This window comes from Phascolarctos cinereus, unplaced genomic scaffold, assembly GCF_003287225.1.
Source record: "Phascolarctos cinereus isolate Bilbo 61053 unplaced genomic scaffold, phaCin_HiC Scaffold_4;HRSCAF=312, whole genome shotgun sequence".
Lineage (NCBI taxonomy): Eukaryota > Metazoa > Chordata > Mammalia > Diprotodontia > Phascolarctidae > Phascolarctos > Phascolarctos cinereus.
In genome coordinates, this window is record NW_027555847.1 from 64085847 (window position 1) to 64103734 (window position 17888).

At 39.3% G+C, this 17888-nt stretch overlaps 1 protein-coding gene across 1 annotated transcript in view; it reads right to left on the minus strand.

The window, feature by feature from the left end:
• Positions 1 to 17888, minus strand: part of NUP210 (nucleoporin 210) — a 170250-nt gene that overhangs the window by 119698 nt on the left and 32664 nt on the right. The window contains 1 exon segment of the mRNA XM_020981244.2: positions 1533 to 1629. Within this exon segment, the coding sequence (XP_020836903.2) occupies positions 1533 to 1629 (97 nt within the window).

Sequence of the window (17888 nt, forward strand, 5' to 3'; positions counted from 1 at the left end):
TTACCGATAGCCCAAGGGCATTAACATCTGGGAAATCTGTACTAACCAGGTGTGGAAAAGTGAAAGACTTGTATGAGGCTTTCTTCAAAGACAGTTATCCAGCAAACCATATGCTAACACTATTTTAACACTAAAAATAAATGAATACATTCCTGGACTATGCTAAGGACCAAGCCTATACTTTTACAGCACCCTTGGAATTTAAATAATAACCCTATCATGATGCAAAACCAGCAAAACTCTTTTGAGAGAGATACCATGGTTCAGAAAAAAATCCATTGGTCCTGAAGTAGAGGACTTCGGTCTGAAGGCCGCATATACCACTTATTGACCATGTGACCATGGGTAAGTCCCTTTACTAAGACTTCTGGAGCCTATGCTAGCTCTGAATCTCTAGCCACATGATTCAATGACCTTTCTGAGCCTCAGTTTCTTTATATGCATAATGGGAGTAATAATATTTTTACTAAGTCCTCAGAGTTGCTGTAAGGATAAAATGAGAATTTATGTAAAAAAATGTAAATTTTAATGTGCTACATTAATGTTAGCTAGGATAATGTAAACTGCCTTTATTCTTATATAAAACCAGAGTTTCTAGCTAAAACTCTAGCTGAACCCTTCTCTCTAATCCTTCATAAGAGAATAAGTGTTCTTGTTGTGGTTCAGTAGTTTAAGTTGTGTGCAACTCTTCATGACTCCATTTAAGGTTTTCTTGGCAAAGATACTAGAGCAGTTTGTCATTTCCTTCTCCAGATCATTTTACAGATGAGGTAACTGAGGCAAACTGGGTTAATTGACTTGCCCAGGGTCATACTGCTAGTAAGTATCTGAGGCCGGATTTGAACCCAGGTCCTTCTGACTCCAGGGCTGGCACTCTGAAGAGCACAGGACTAAATTTAAAAGATCTAGTTGTAAATCTCACTTCAGATACTTGCCAGCTTTGTAACCTGGGCAGGTCACTTCCATTCTCTGGGTCTCAGTTCTTTCACGGAAAATGGGGATGGGAATGACAGCACCTACCTCACAGGATTGTCAAAGGATCAAGAGCAAGTTCTTGCGACCTTAAAGGCCTACAAAAGTGTCCATCAGTAATCTAGCTTTGATTATTTGCTTCCTATGTGTCAGGCGCTGTGCTAAGCACGAAGCATAGAAAAGGAGGAGAAAATTGTCCCTGCCCTCCAAGAGCTTACATTCTAATGGGAGGAGACAATATGCAAACAGCTACATAAACAAGATAAAAATTAAAGTACATCCTCAGAGAGAAGGCACCAGTAAGGGGAAATTAAAAAAAGATTTATACAAAAGCCAACTAAGACAAGACAAGGTTCTGAAGAAATGATCCATCTCAGTGGATTCTCAACAAAGCAAATTGTGTCAAAATACCCTGAGGAAAGTGAAGAGTGCACAACAAATTCGTGTCCTTATTGCTGAGGATCAATATGGCAAAATTAGTCTAATGCTTAATTTTGATCAAATAAAATTGACTTTCTCTCTTAAAAAATAAAGAAGGAAACCATGCAAAGATTGCTTACCTGAGTGCATTATGAGAGTCTGAGAAACCATCAGCTTCTGTATCCTTTACTATTGTCCAATCAAAAACCAGCCCAGCCAAAGTGCTAAATGTGTTGCCTGGATAAAAGCAGATGGATCGGTAAAAATGAACACAGACCGCATTAGCCTTTATTACAGTATAGTGAAATATATGAGTCCCTATGTCAGGCTATCCCTGTGCTTAATGCTGTTGTTATTCCGTTGTTTCAGTTGTGTCCAACTCTTTGTGACCCTATTTGAGGTTTTCTTGGCAAAGGTACTGGAGTGCTTTGCCGTTTCCTTCTCCAGTCATTTCACAGATGGGGAAACTGAGGCAAACAGAGTTCAGTGACTTACCCAAAGTCACACAGCTAGTAAGTGTTTGAGGCCAGATTTGAACTCAATAAGATGAGTCTTCCCTTTTCCAAGCCCAGTGCTCTAACCATTGTACCATCTAGCAGCCCCTTGTGCTAAGTGGTACAAAGGATAAAAAGAAATATAAAAAATGGCAATGACCTCCTACTGAAATGGAAATCCATGGCTGATATATATGAAACAGTTACAGCCAGGTTATAATTAAGTGCTAAATTGTGTGCCCAGGGAGCCAGAGGACTCACCCAGCACAGACCTTGGGGGGTTTATGCAATCTGCTTGTGCCAGAGTATCACTCTTGGGAGGTTTCGAATTATTGCTTTCTTGCCCTTTCCTCCTGTGTTTAAATCATCCAGGTGTTACTGTACTTGGTTCCTTTGTAGTGATTTGTACAGCCTTGATCCCTTCATCCCTCCTGGCTCATTCATCAATGCTGGGAATTGATTGATACCTTTGCTCTGATTTATGTTTTCTTGTTATATAAAAATCTTGAGCCTGAGGATTCATTCCTAGGTCTCCTTAAAACAGGGCAGCTGGACCCAAACTGCACATCTCTGCATCTCCTTGATCATGAATACTCAAAGGACACCTCTGCTGCTGTGTAATCCAGAGTCAAGGGATAGTGGGATTTGGAAGTGATTGTGTGGCAGAAATTGCCTATGTCCCTGTGTGTTTCCTTTACCCATTATTGAGCATCACAGCTTGAGATGACCTATCACTGAATTTGGAAGTACATTCCTTGCCTCAGCTCTGATCCCCAAGAACATACCAGACCATCTAAGACAGTCGGGCAGCATATGCTATAGAGCTATGGACTTCAAAGAGGAACATCTAAAGAAGTCAGTAAAAAATTCATATCAGAGGTAAGTTTTGAGCTGGCCCTCCAATGTGCCACAATAAAAACAACTTCACTTATATATGATACTCACTAATCTTCTAAATTTGTAAGAAGCACCTCCTTGTTTAAGTGGCTTAACATGTTGAGTGTTAATTCCCCCTGTGGTTCTGGTTTGCTTGGGGAAAATGTGTCATTTCCCTGTGTCCATAAAGATATTGGTAATCCAAATAACATTGCTATCTACCTTCTGACAGATTGGCAATGGACTCAAGGAGCAGAATAAGAAGTATATGTTTTGGATATGGCCAATATAGGAATTTGTTTTGCTTGACTATGAATGCTTGTTGCAATGGTTTAATTTTTCTCCCCCACTCCATACTAGAGGGAAAGAAAATTGATTATTGTTGGTTGAAAAAAATACCCACAAAATTTAATAAGATAAACTGACAAATAAAAACAAATAACTTCTATATTTCAGAGGATATACATGGATAAGGGTCATGCCTTTTCTGATACCCTTGTTAAATCTCCCTAAATTCTTAGGGAATTCCATGGGCCACATTCATTCTTTCCATAGTTGGTAAATTGATATACAAACATTTGGTAAATCCTCACTATGCTAAACACTAGGTATAAAGGAAGAGGCAAAAACATTATTCCTAACCCCAAGGAGATTATATGATAATGGGGAAATAACATGCAAATAACTGTATGTTTGCAAAACATATACAGAGTAGAAGAAAGATAATCTCTGAAGAAAAGTGCTAGCAGCTGAAGGGGAAGAAAAGGCCTCTTGCAAAAAAAAAAAAGATTCTAGCTGAGCTGTAAGGGAATCCAAGAAAGTTAAAAAGCAGAAATAAGGAGGGAGAGCACTCCAGGCACAGGCAAAAACCAGTGCAAAAGCATGGAGTCAGGAAACTGCGTCATGTGTAAATAATAGCCAGTAGGGTGGTGTAGCTGGAACACAGAGAACATAGAGGGGACAAAGACTGGAAAGGCAAGAAAGTCATGAAGGGCTTTACATGCCAAATAAAGGACTTTGTATTTTACCATGAGGGACAGCCAGTGGTGCACTAGATAGAGTGTCAAGCATGGACTCAGGAAGATGAGTCTTCCTGACTTGTCTGGCCTCAGACACTTGGTAGCTATGTAACCCTGGTCAAATCATTTCACCCTGTTTGCCTCAATTTCCTCATCTGTAAAATGAGCTAAGGAGAAGGAAATGGTAAACAATTCCAATATCTTTGCCAAGAAAACTCCAAATGGGTTTAAAGAGTGGAACATGACTGAAAAACAACTGAACAAATATTTGACCTTGGAGCTAACAGAGAACCACTGAAGTTTACTCAATTGGAAGTGGGGGGAGGGGACATGGCTTTGGGAAAATCACATTGGCAACTGAGTGAAGAATGGATTAGAGAGAAGATTTGAGACAAAAAGACTAATTAGAGGGCTACTGAAATAGTCTCAATGAGAGATGATAAGGATCCTTGCTTGGGTGATGGGTTATGTTAGTGGGGAAAAAGACATGTATGAGAGATGTTCACTATAAAGGTTAAAAACGAAAACAAAAACAAAATTTGACAGTGGGTTGAATACGTAGGGTGAATTGAGAATGAGTATGAGGTTGTAAGCCTAGAGGACTGGGAGTATGATGGTGCCCTTGATAGTAATGATCAAGATGGAGGACTAGATACTTTCTCTAATCCTCTCCAAAACATGACTTATATGCAAAAGATAAAGCTATTTCAGCTGTCACATCTAAGAGCTGAGAACCTAAATGAAGTAACTTACCAAGCTAACAGCTGAGAAGGCTAATAATCCCTAACTCAGCAGCTCCTTCCCCATAGGCTACCATGCTCCGGCAAGGATGTACAAGTTGACTCACAGGCTTGCAAGACGACTCATTTCCGCCCTACCTCTCCCTCATGTCATAGAAAGCCAAAAGCCAAAAGTTTAGTCTGGCTAGAACCGCAGTAAGGTAGTGTATTGTGTTGCAACAACGTTCAGCCAAAGAACTGAGGAAGAGAGGGAAGTGGGACGGGGAACAAGTGTGTGAGAGGTTTCACTAGCCTGAAAAAAGGGGAACTTGCATCCAGCTGTGGCCAGCTGTGGATCCTCAGAAGCCGCTTGGAGCAGAGATAGAATTGAGGTTCATTTAGCTCCTGAGGACACTTCTTTCGAAAGAGAAGGAATCAGAAAGTAAGCAATAAGGGATAAGGGAATATAATGTGGAAAAAGACAAATTACCAAAGCTCTCAGGAGGAAGGAAACTCAGTTAAAGACCTTGAACACAAGCAGATAAATCAATGGGGAAGAGATTAATAACAAAAGGAAATATGGTGTCCAGATCATCTAAATGAATATAGATATGGATAAGATAAAGGAAAACGAATAATCATCTGTTGAGACAGAGGACCCTATGGATTCCTAGTAGAATATGAAACCACAGCAAGATGCTCCCAGATGGTTTGAGAGAATAATGGGAAATTTTAGAAAAGGGGAAGGCTTGGAGAAAAGAGAATGAGTTCTGTCTTAGATACGTTGAGTTAGAGACGCAAAGGGGACAAGTGGTTCAAGATGTCCAAGAGGTAGTTGGCGATATGTCAGGGGAGCTCAGGAGAGAAACTACAGCTGGATGTATAGATCTGGGAATTGTGCATAGCTATGATAACTAGACCTATGGGAGTTAAGAAGATCATCAAGAGAGATAGTATAGAATAGAAAAGGGCCCAGGACAGAGCCTTCAGAAACACTCAGATTAGTGGGCATGGCCTGGATGAAGATCAGAAAAGGCAACTGTGAGGAGTGGTCAGATACGTAAGAGGAGAACTAAGAAAGAATAGTGTCACAACAACCTAAAGGGGAGAGATTATCCAGAAGAAGGAAGTGACTGACTGTGTCAAAGTTTGCAGAGAGGTCAAGAAGAATGAGTACTAAGAAAAAGCCATTAGATTTGGAAATTTAAGGGAACAGTGCCAACTTGGAAAAGGCAGTTTCAGTTCAATTATGAGTTTTGAAGCCAGAAAACAGAAGGCTTAAAAGAAAGTGAAGAAAGTGGAGTCACCTCACATAGAAAGCTTTCTCAAAGAACTTAGTTGAGAAAGAGAGGAGAAATATCAGGATGAGAGCATAAGCAGCAGATGAAGTCAAGGCTTTTTTTTTTTATAAGAATGGGGCAATATGGTTATGTTTGGAGGCAGCAGGAAAGGAGTTGATCACTGGGAGTATTAAAAAAAAATATTGTAGCTACAGATATGTCCCACAAATCTGGTCTTTTTCTCCAAAGGAAATCAATTTTGGCAATGAAAGAAGACACAGTATCTCAAGCGTTTGTGGAATTGTTGTTGAAGTTGTTATTGGGATAAATAGGAAGTTTTCCTGATTGCTCTTGGGTCTTAAGAGAGCTATGGGGTTTTTCTGTTTTTGTTTTATGTTTTTTGTTTTGTCTGAGAAACAAAGAACCAGAAGAGAATTCAAGGGAAAGGTCTTGGCACTTAAGAGCTATCCAGTTGTACTGGGTGAAGTTGTATTATCCCATTAGGATAAGTTATCACTGGCACTGAGGGATCTCAGCACTGTAGAGAAGAAGTGTTTGGGATTTTGCTCAAAGCATCCATGGGATCATAAGTTGAGAACTGGAAGGGACCTTAGAAGATATCTAGCTCAACTTCAAATTTAATGGATGAAGAAATTGATGCCCAGAGAGGTTAGAGTACTCACCCAAAGTCAGACAAGTGACACACCTAGAATTTGAACTCAGAACCTCTGACTCCAAATGCAACCTACTCAGTTTGGATCTCTTTCTTCTTTACCACATATTCATATTTTATATCTCTGCTGAAAATTCATTAGATACAATCATTTCTCAGTTCTCCCTACCACTAGTCTCTCCCCCTTTTCAAATCTAACCCACTCATTCTGCCAGATTCATCTTCGTCAAGCATAGCTCTGATCATGTAACTGTCCTTTTCTAGAACTTATTGCCTAGAGAATAAAATTCTACCTCTTTGGCCTGGCATTCAAGGCTCCTAAATGTCCCTAAACTTTATTTCACCACTTCCTCCTCTTTCCTCCTTCTCCTCAACGCACATCCTCTGTTCCAGCCAAGTCAGGTCTATATTCCTTCCTTCCACCATGACTGTTCATACTATTCTTCCCATACAGATTGTCCTCTCTTCTCTTCTTTGCCTAGACTCTTCCAAGAGACATGTAACGCAACAGGCCAGTTAATCAATATTCATTTATTAAGCACCTGCTATGCTCCCCACACCATGTTAGGCACTAGGGATACAAATACAATGGCTGAAACAACGTCTCTCAATTTTACCTCTGTTTTATCTGGGGAAACAATGTGTGCGTATATGCAAGCACACAAAGAGTGTACAAATATATACATAATAAATACAGTGTAGGTAGGGAGAGAAGCCAATGGCAGTTGGGGGATCAGGAGAGGCTTTGTGGTACTTCGAATGATATTCTGAAGAAAGAGAGGATTCTGCAAGGAGGGAGGGAAAAGGGAGTGTATTCTGAGCATGAGAGACAGTCAGTACAAAGAACAGGAATGGAAGATGTGACACTGTGTGAGGAACAGAGAGACGGCCAGTTAGAGTATGGAAAGAGAAACAGTGGTAACAAGGCTGGAAAGAGAGATTTGGGCCAGGTCATGAAAGGATTTAAAAGCCAAACTGAGTAGGTTATATTATATTCTCGAGGCAATAGGGAGCCCCTGGAGTTTATTGGGTAGGGGAGTGACATGGTCAAATCCGGGCTTAAGGAAAAGTACTTTACCATCTATGTGGACAAAGGAATAGTTTGCCAGACTAGGAAAACGAATTGGAAGGCTGTTTCGATGGTCTTGGTGAGAGGTGATAAGAACCTGAACTAAGTTCTTGGCTGTGTAAATGGAGGGCTGGATTTAAGACATGGTATGGAAGTAGAAACAAGACTTGGCGACTGGTGGGATATGTAGGGTGAGGAGTTGAGGATAATACTGAGGTTTCAAATATGGGGGAATGGAAAAAATAGCAGTGCCTTTGACAGAAACAGAGACTTTTGGAATGGTGTGAATTTGAGGGAAAAGTTCTTTTTCATACATTTTGAGTTTAAGATGTTCTTGGGATATCCAGTTTGAAATATTATTTATTAGACAATAGGTTATGAAGTACTAAAGCCCAGGGGAGAGGCTGGAGCTAGATGCCTAGATAGGTGAGTCACCTGTATAAAGATGATAATAATACCCTAGGAAGTAGATGAGGTCACCAAGAGAGTATAGAGAGGGAAGAGGAAGAGGGCCCAGGATAGATCCTTGGAAAAATATCCATAGTTAGGGAGTATGATACAATAAGCCAGCAAAGGAAACTGAGAAGGAACAAATAGACAGGTAAGAAGAAAACCAGGAAAGAGCAGCGTCATGAAATCCCAGGGAGCAGAAAGTATCCAGAAGGAAATTCTGGTCAATGACGCCAAATATACAGAAAAATCAAGGACAAAGACTGAGGAAAAAAAAAGCATTAGATTTGGCCGTTAAGATATATGGTAACTGGAAAGATCAAGGAACATCACAGACAAGAGGTCAGTAAGGTCACTGAAAGAAAATGTTGACTCCCTTTCCCTTGTTCTCTAGTCTTTAGCACCAAACTCTTAACTTCGAAAGAGTCCATCCTGAAATGTCTTTCCTTAAATCTGAGCAATTTATCAGTGGGAGGGGTAATGTAATGCAAAATTCTAGGAAGGCATATTTACAATTATGACTTCACACGTCTAGTGCAGGACCCAGAGGACCTTTCCAGGATGGAAAACTAATTAAGTTCTCTTCCTGGTTCATGTTTTAAGCTGAATGACAGAAGTGGGACAGAGAGAGCAAAGAGAGAAGAGAAGAAAGGGAGAGAGAAGAAAGAGAAACAGAAGAGAGGAGAGAAGAGGAAAAGAAAGGGAGGATAGAGAGAAGGGCAAAGACAAAGAGAGAGAGAGAGAGAGATGGAGTGAGAGGAAAGACAAAGAAAAGGGAGGGCAGAGAGGATAGAAGGGCAGAAAGAAAGCAAGGGGAGAGGGAGAGAGAGAGGAATGAGAGAGAGAAGAGGGAGGAAGAACAACAGTAGGTACCTCCTCCCTACTTTCCACTGCCCATCCTTCTCAAATCAAACAATTCTCAAACCCTGGGCAGGTAGGGAATGGTGAATTTCAACGCCCCCATTTTAAAGATTGAGAAAAAAGGGCATTTTAATCAATTTAATGACTTGAACATCAATCAAATTACCACCATCATGTAGGTATTCCTGGAAAACCCTTGAGGAATTATATAATTCTCTTTGCACTGTCCTTCTTTACCTGCTTGTGGATTGATTAAGGTGGCATCACAAGAAACAGCCTCCCTCTTGGTCCCTATTTCCTCCTCTGTGAAATAATAGGGTTGGTTGGCCTAGATCAGAGATTCTTAACTAAGGGTCCATGAACTTATGTTGTTGTTGTTTTTTTAATTAGTCCTGCATTTCAAAGGCTGTCTGACTAACCTACAGGGGCTGATTTTTGAATAAAGAAGTAGAAAAGTAGAAAAATCTTGGTCCTAATTCAATAATTAGTTATTAAATACAAGAGAGAAGTAATCATTTCTCTCAAGATGGAATTTACAACGCTGCAATTTATATACTTTTTTCTCAACCACAAATAGGTATACATTCATTAAAAATAATCATCAAAATATAGACAAATTTTAGGAATAATTTTCATTTTTTTAAAACCTAGGTAGATGTTTTCCCTCACTAATCAACACTAAATAATTTTCAACTTATTTCATCTTTGTCTTATGCATAGCCCTTTATTAAGGTATTTCTTTCAAAATTCCATCAATTCTCGTTATCCAAGACCAAAAGATTCTAGATTCAGAACCTAGTGATTTTTAGGGTTTTTTAAAAATATTTTGATAACTGAATTTCAACATAATTGGCTTCCCTTATAATTCTAAATTATGCTATGCACCTAAAATATTATTCTGAGAAGGGTCCCCAGGCTTCCCCAGTCTGCTAAAGGAATCCACGAAATGAAAAAATGAATAAGAATCTCTGGCCTCATGTCTCTCACACCCCTTCCAGCTCTATAGTACTCTGATTTCTCTGGCAGCTCCGGCATTCCATAGCCCATGGTACCAACTTCCAGGCAAGCATTCTGCTTACTAAATAAACTACACTATTCCAAATACTGGCTGGAAGAACAAAGATGGTGCTGACCCAGACTACCTCATAAGAATCAACCAAAGAAAAGAGAAACTTATGCAACATGTCCAAGCAACATGTATGTTAAATCTGGAGAATCTCATAGTGATACAAACTTCAGAAGTCATCTAGGCTACCCAATATCTGAAAAAGAATCTCCTCTACAACATGCCTGGTGAGTGTTTTTCTAGTCTTTCCTTGATGATTACCATTGAAAGGTAAATCTACTCCTTCCACAGGCAGCCCATTCCACTTAATTAAGCTAGCTAAGCCAATTGTTGGATAGCTAGGTGGCACAGTGGATGAAGGGCCAGGCTTGGAGTTAGGAAGACTCATCTTCAAAATTTAAATCGAGCTTCTTTCACTTACCACCTGTGTGATCCTAGACAAGTAATTTTACCCTGTTTGCCTCAGTTTCCTCATCTGTAAAATGAGCTGGAGAAGGAAATGGCAAACTACTCCAGTATTTCTGCCAAGAAAACCCCAAAATGGGGTCACAAAAATTGAAAAGCAACAACAAATTGTTAGGAAGTATTTACATATATCAAGCATAAACTTTTCTGTTTAAAAAAAAAATCTCTTCACAACTTCCCCATTACTCCTAATTTTGACCTCCTGCTCCAAGCAAAACAAGGCTGATCCCTCTTTCCCAAGGCAGCCCATCCATTCTATCACAGCTAGAAATGTGAGAGTCTTGTAGGACAAATAGCCACTGGAGCTGCATTACTTCTCACTGACTCAGCATGATCAACCATAGAAAACTCCCACTAGCAAAAAAGTTTGAAATGTCATCCTATTTTTGAGGGAATTATGATCCCAACCTAAACTTGCTTCCATTTCTCTGAAGAGCCAAAGCCATATTTCTTCAGTTGAGTCTTCTTTTTGATAAGAATGGATTTTCCAATCATGTGATTAGATAATAAAATAATCACCAATGGCTCAATAAAAGAAATCTCATTATTTGTGGCTAGCTCTTATCATGTGTTCCCTTATCAAATAGTAAGGGAAGCTTCAGAAGCGGGAAATGGTGACAGGAAAGGACTTCTCATTATTCTATAGATGAAAAGCAAAAAAAAATTAAGAGAAATGACATCTTACTGTTTTCTATACCTTCTTTAAAGATTCCTTGGTCCAAGTTCCTTATCAAAAGCATAGATAGCTACAAATACCTGGTAGGAGAACAGAACTTTAGATAACCATTCCAAAGATAAACAGTACTTTCAATTTTAAACAGCCCACACTGATTTGCACAAATTGACAGTAACAGAACAGCATAACTGACTTCCCAAAAGACAAAACAAAAAAGGGAGAAAAATATACCAGTGTCACCTCATACATGCACAGAGCATCAGAGCTTACAAGGACTTTAAAGGTCATCCAGACACAGCAAGCAAGCGTCTATGGCAGGACTCAAACATTGGTCTCACTGACTTTAAGTCCAGGACTCTATCCACCATGCCACCTAGCTGCCTCAAGGGACTGCATCACTTTTTATCTTTGTATTTCCAAAGCTCCAAACTTAATAATTTGTCTGTTGAGCCATTCCTGGTCTTCAATCCAAGAAGTCTCTTAGCTCAGGGCTTGGCAGTGGCCAAGGACAGCAGAAAGTTGTCTTCCTTTCTATAACCCACGAAGGTACCTTTACATAGTACAGGATCCCATTTCCCTCAGTTTGGCTCAGTCCAGTGGCACAGTGTATTGAGTGCCAGGCCTACAGTCAGGAAGACTCATATTTCAAATCAGTCCTCAGATAATAGCTGTGTGACCCTGGGCAAGTCATTTAACCCTGTTTGCCTCAGTTTCCTCATCTGTAAAATGACCTTGAGAAGGAAATGGCAAACTAATCAGTATCTTTACCAAGAAAACCCCAAATGGAGTCACAAAGAGTCAGATATGACTGAAATCGCTCAACAAGTCAAGAAGATTTTCTTGGGATAGTTAACCTAGACAACCGCTGATTGGGAATCCTGTAAAAACCATTCAGGTTCTGGTATGGATTGGACTGGATCCACTAACCTTGGAGATCCCTTCTAATTCCTCGATGCAGAGATTCTAACTAAATTCAATAACTAAATTCAAGATTCTAGGGCATGGAAAAGCTACAGAATAGAAAGTAAAAGAAAGTTCACCCTTAGCCATCTACAAAGATAACTAAATTCATTATCCTGTTACAGGATGTCTGATGCGCTATGAAGAATGGCAGATTTGGAGTTAGAGGTCATAGGTTCAAACCCAAGCCCTGCCACTTACTAGCTGTGTGACCTCAGACAAATCACTTAATCTCTCTGGGTCTCAGTGTCCCTGTCTGTACAATGATGGGGTTAGACCAGATAATCTCCAATGTCCCTTTCTGCTCTAAATCTGTGGGGCTATGATCCTGTTGCGTTAACCATACCTTCCACCCCACACAGTGATTGCTGATTGATGGCTGACCCCATGTAAGGGAGAAGATAGAAGTGCTAGAGTGTAATTATGTTAGTCTTATACACAAGAAATAACATAAAGAGATTATAATCCTTCAGCTTTCTCAGGGCTGGGATTAGTGGCTGGTTTTAATGTACTAAGAATATTTTTATATTTGAGATACCATGTAATAGTCTCAGACTGGAATGTGACCATTCAACCTGGTGGGGAAGGAGGGCCCTCCAAGATGGGCCAAGTGGGCTAAGGAAACAGTGAGGGTTGGCTAGCACTGGGAGTAGCATAGAAAACAAGGCAAAAGTCATAAAATTGGGGGGTACAGTCTCCAGAGGAAAATGTTCCCTTTTTTGGCCCCAGGTAGAAGCAATGGAAAATTAACCAAAGGAATACTGGTAGAAACCCAGGTGAGAAAACCTTCCTTTGGGAGTTCATTGAGTGGGAAGGGCAGGAGGAGAATAGAAGGCCCTCCACTTTGTTACAGAAGCAGCCTGGGAATAATTAAAACCAGATGAATAAAAGCCTGCCATATAATTTTGTAGATAATATCAAACACAACTTCAAATAATCCTTAATGCTCATGAAGAGAGGGGAAAAAAGCAGCAGACAGATAATATGGCCAGCAGCAGCCACCATGTTCAGGCATGCTGGTCCAAGGACTTTTGGTCACTTGGCTTTACAAACCAATTCAGTGCAGCCACTGAAAAATTAAAAGGCACCATTACAGTTCATAAATGCAATTAAAATCATATAATAAAATCATGATTAATGGAAATAAGTTATAAATTTGCACAAGACATTTATTTCTGAAGCCTCTGTCTACATTCCAAATCTCATTGAATTCCATTAAAACTATGGAAGCTTTTTCCATTTGAAAATCTTTATTGGTAGATTGATTCACAAAACCAGTTCTTCATACCCTGAGCAGCATCCCAAATTCATTCATAATCAGTTTACTTACAAAATGACAGCAGAACAACTTCAAAAGACCAGTCATGGGAATCACTGATCAAGAAGTGAAGGGGAACTCAGAGGCCATCTAGTACAAATCCCTCACTTTACAGATAAAGAAACTGAGGCCCAAGGAAGTTAAGTGACTTGCACAAGGTCTTGCAAGTAGTGTCAAAGTCAGCATATGAACCCAAGTCCTCTGGCTTCAGAATCAATGCTCTTTCTACGGTACTATATTTCATCAGTATGAGTAATCCCTCCTCCAATGAGGAACCCAAACCTTAGCAGACAGTCTTCATGGTTTGCTGTGACCAAAATACAAAATTAAAGCATCACCTAGTGGCCAACTTTCTGGTGATGAGCCTCTTTAAACTTATGTAGGCTGACCTTTGATGAGATGTGCATCCTTCATCACTGGACATACTCAAAGTGATTCCAGCTTGACAAGCTGTTTGGTATGGTCTTTGAGAAGCTAAAGGCACCTCTACACGTTAATGAGGCATAGGGAAGCCATGGGGAAACAAAGAGACTAATTGAAAATTTGGGACAGGAAAATTTCATTTCATCTTTTGGGTCTATCTTCTGTAGGAGGCAGCATGGGGCAGTGGACAGAAAGCTGGCCTCTGCATTACCAAGTCTCCATTTATGTCCTGCCTCTGACCGTAACTAACTATGGGACTCTTGGTGCCTCTGGCAATTATCTGAAAGTTTCAGAGCCAGTGCTGATCCTTACTGGGAGCTCCCCACAATGATGAAATCAAAGGTCTGGCTTTAAAAAAAAAATATTTTAACATGGTAGCAGTGATCTAGACATATCAGATTCAGATAATAAGTCCCCCAAGAAGACAGAGGGTCAGTTCTGTCCTCAGGAAGGAAACTCTAGCTTTAATTGAGCTAAAATACAGATAGAATCCTAGCCAAGATCCAAACAAGAGGCCTCTGTCTTTTATCTACGGACCAGTAATAGGCATTCCTGGCAAGAAAGACTGAGAAGCAAAGTCATAATTATCTTGTTTATATAAACAAACTGATTGCTTATAAATAAAAAGGATGCCCCCTTGATTACAGGTCCTTATGGTTATTAATAAATGGAACCATTTGCAGCTTGAATCTTATACTCTTGTATTTCTTACTAGGGGGTCAAATTTTTAGATGTGGACATCTTCGGTTAAGGACTTGACCAAAGCAGGATTTAAACAAACTAACAATAAATCTCTATTCCTGGACCTTTGAGGAAGGGGCAACTGCCAAAGTACCATGCATTACCAGGTCAAGTCAATTCAATAAAAATTAGTCAGTGGGGCAGCTAGGTGGCGCAGTGGATAGAGCACCGGCCCTGGAGTCAGGATGACCTGAGTTCAAATCCAGCCTCAGATACGTGATACTCACTAGCTGTGTGAACCTGGGCAAGTCACTTAACCCCAACTGCCTCGCCAAAAAAAAAAAAAATTAGTCAATGCACATTTTAAAGCATCTGTGTTCCCAGCACAGCTGGACAGTGTGGAAGAGATCTTTCCTTGAGGGATTTAATGTATGTTCGATTGCAAACTCCTTGAGGGCAGGAAGTACCTCTTATTTATCATTATACAGGGGGCCCCCAAAGTATTAGTGCAGTTTTAAGCATTAATAGAAAGGAAAAGCTTCTTACAAAACTATAAGCATAATTAACTAAATCAATAGCAAAATCATGTGATTATTTCAGGACATTCAGAAAAAGCTTGACAAAATATAGCACTCATTCCTATTAAAAACACAATGCTAAGTAGTACCTATCTAAAACCAAAAAGCAAACATTATTTCTAATAAGGATACATTTTCTACTCAGCTCAAGGAGGAAGCAAGGATGTCTATTACCACCACTATTCAATACTGTACTAGAAATGCTAGCTGTAGCAATAAGACAAGAAAAAGAAATTGAAGGAAAAAGCATAGACAATGACTATCACTCTTTCCAGGTGATATGATGGTTTACTTAGAGAAACTTAGAGAATCAACTAAAAAATGAGTCAAAACAATTAACAGCTTCAGTAAAGTTGCAGGATATAAAATAAACCCACATGAATTATCAACATTTCTATATATTACCAACAAAACCCCGGAGGAAAAGGCAGAAAGAGAAATTCCATTTAAAACAACTGCAAACAGTATAAAATGCCTGTGAGTCTACCTGACAAGACACACACAGACATTATATGAACACAATTACAACTCTTCACACAAATAAAAACAGATTTAAATAATTGGAGAAATATTAATTGTTCATGGGTAGAACAAGATAATATAATAAAAATGATAATACTAAATTAATTTACTCATTCAGTGCCATGCCAATCAAACTAATAATTACTTTATAGTTAAAAAATAATAACAAAATTCATCTGGAGGAAGAAAAGGTTGAGAATATCAAGGGAATCAATGAGGGAAAAAAAATAAAGGAAGGAAGCCTAGCAGTATCAGATCTCAAACTATATTAAGAAGCTGTAGTCATCAAAATAATTTGGTGCTGGATAAGAAACAGAGTGGTTGATCAATAAAACACAAGAAACAATTGAACATAGCCGTCTAATGTCTGATAAAACACAAAGCTCACAGCTATTAGGTCAAGAGCTCACTATTTCATAAAAACTGCTTGGAAAACTAGAAAGCAGTCTGATAGAAACTAAGCATAGACGAGTATCTCACATGATATACCAAGATAAGCTCAAAATGAGTACATGAGTTAGATACAAAGCATGAAATCATAAGCAGATAAATGAACCATGGAAGAAATGACATGTCAGATCTGTGGACAGGGGAAGAGTTTATGGTCAAATAAGAGATGGAGAGGTTCACAGGTAATAAAATGGGTAATTTTAATTACATAAAATTTAAAAGTTTTTATACAAACAAATCAATGCAGCCAAAATTAGAAGGAAGGAAACTGGGGGGAAATCTTTGCAGCAAGTTTCTTTCACAGAAGTCTCATTTCTCAAATATAGAGGAAACTGAACCAAATTTATAAAAAATAAGAGCCATTCCCCAACAGACAAATTGGCAAGGGATATAAACAGGCAGTTTGCAGAGAAAGAAATCAAAGCTGTCCATACCACATGAAAAAAAATGTCCTAAATCACTAATAACCAGAGAAATGCCAGTGAAAACTCTAAAGTATCACCTCAAATCAATCAGAGTGGCTAAGATGACAGAAAAGGAAAATGACAAATCCTGGAGGGGATGTGTGAAAATAGGCGTACTAATACACTGTTGGTGAAGCTGTGAACTAGTCCAACTACTAAGAGCACTCTAGCCTTACAGCTTTAATGGCTTAAAACTGCACACAGACTTTTGGGACTCCCTGCATTGCTTCCAGTGCCTACCATAGGACATTCATTACACCTAGCAGATGATTAACAAATGGCTGATGAATGAATAAATTAATGGCAGGGGAAGTAAGACATATAACAATCAGGGGACAATGCAGAACTATGTGATCTAAGGTATTGTCGAAGTGACGTTTCAGAAGATGAGAGAAGGGAATAGGTGGGCTGAAGGAAATCTGAGATGAATCCTGAAGGATTTGAAGGTTCAGAAGCTGAAATATATAAAACTATGCCCTTTGTAATAATGTACTGTATTACTCTCTTTCAAGATCAAATATTTCATATATGTTGTTTCTTCTGACTTGCTGTTCAAATGTAACTTTTTTGGGGGGTGGGGGAAGAGGAGTCCAGAACCGTGGTTTCATTGATTGGGGGGGGGGAGCTTCCAGTATGGAAACTCCCTCCACCAATGCTGATCAGCAACTTAACTGTAACTTAGAATATCAGAGAGCAACCTGGGTCCCAGTGAAGTTAAGCAACTTACAGGTCACAAGGCAACTATGTGTCAAAAGTAGGGCTAGAATCGAGTGCTTCATGACTTCAAGACTGTCTCTCTATCTACACCATGCTGCTCCATGGAATGAGCGAAGCAAGGGGTGTTCACCTTTTTTGAGTATGGACAACTTGGACAATCTGGTGAAGCCTAGGGGGCCCTTCACAAAATATTGTTTTAAAGGCATAAAATAAAATGCATAGAATTACAAAGGAAACTACCTATGTTGAAATACAGTTTTCTGTCTACCTATACTTTCTCTGTTAAATGTGTCATGTGTACATATGACACATATGGATAAACATATAGATACACATGTGTATGTATATGTACATGCATTAAAACAGTACATGTTCACAGACCCCAGGAAGGGTAAAGGAAATATACCTGCTAGTAAAAGTCCTCATTTAAAGCAGGATTCCAACCACAGTGCAAGAATAATTTCATTTTTCATGGAGCAAAGAGCTTTTTAAGTGTGTCAGTTCTGTGGGGTCAAAATGATACCATGCAAACACAGAATTTGGTCAAGAAAGCCAGACTGATACAACAGCATTAGGAGGTAAAACTTGCCTCAGTATTCACAATGTAGTTTACTAATTGGAAGTCATCCAGGATTGTGTCTATCACTCTGTACTCTCACATGGCAAAGTGGAACAGTGTTACTGTCAAAGTGAAAGGCTTTCAAAGTATTTATTTTTCTCTAGTGTAACTACAGC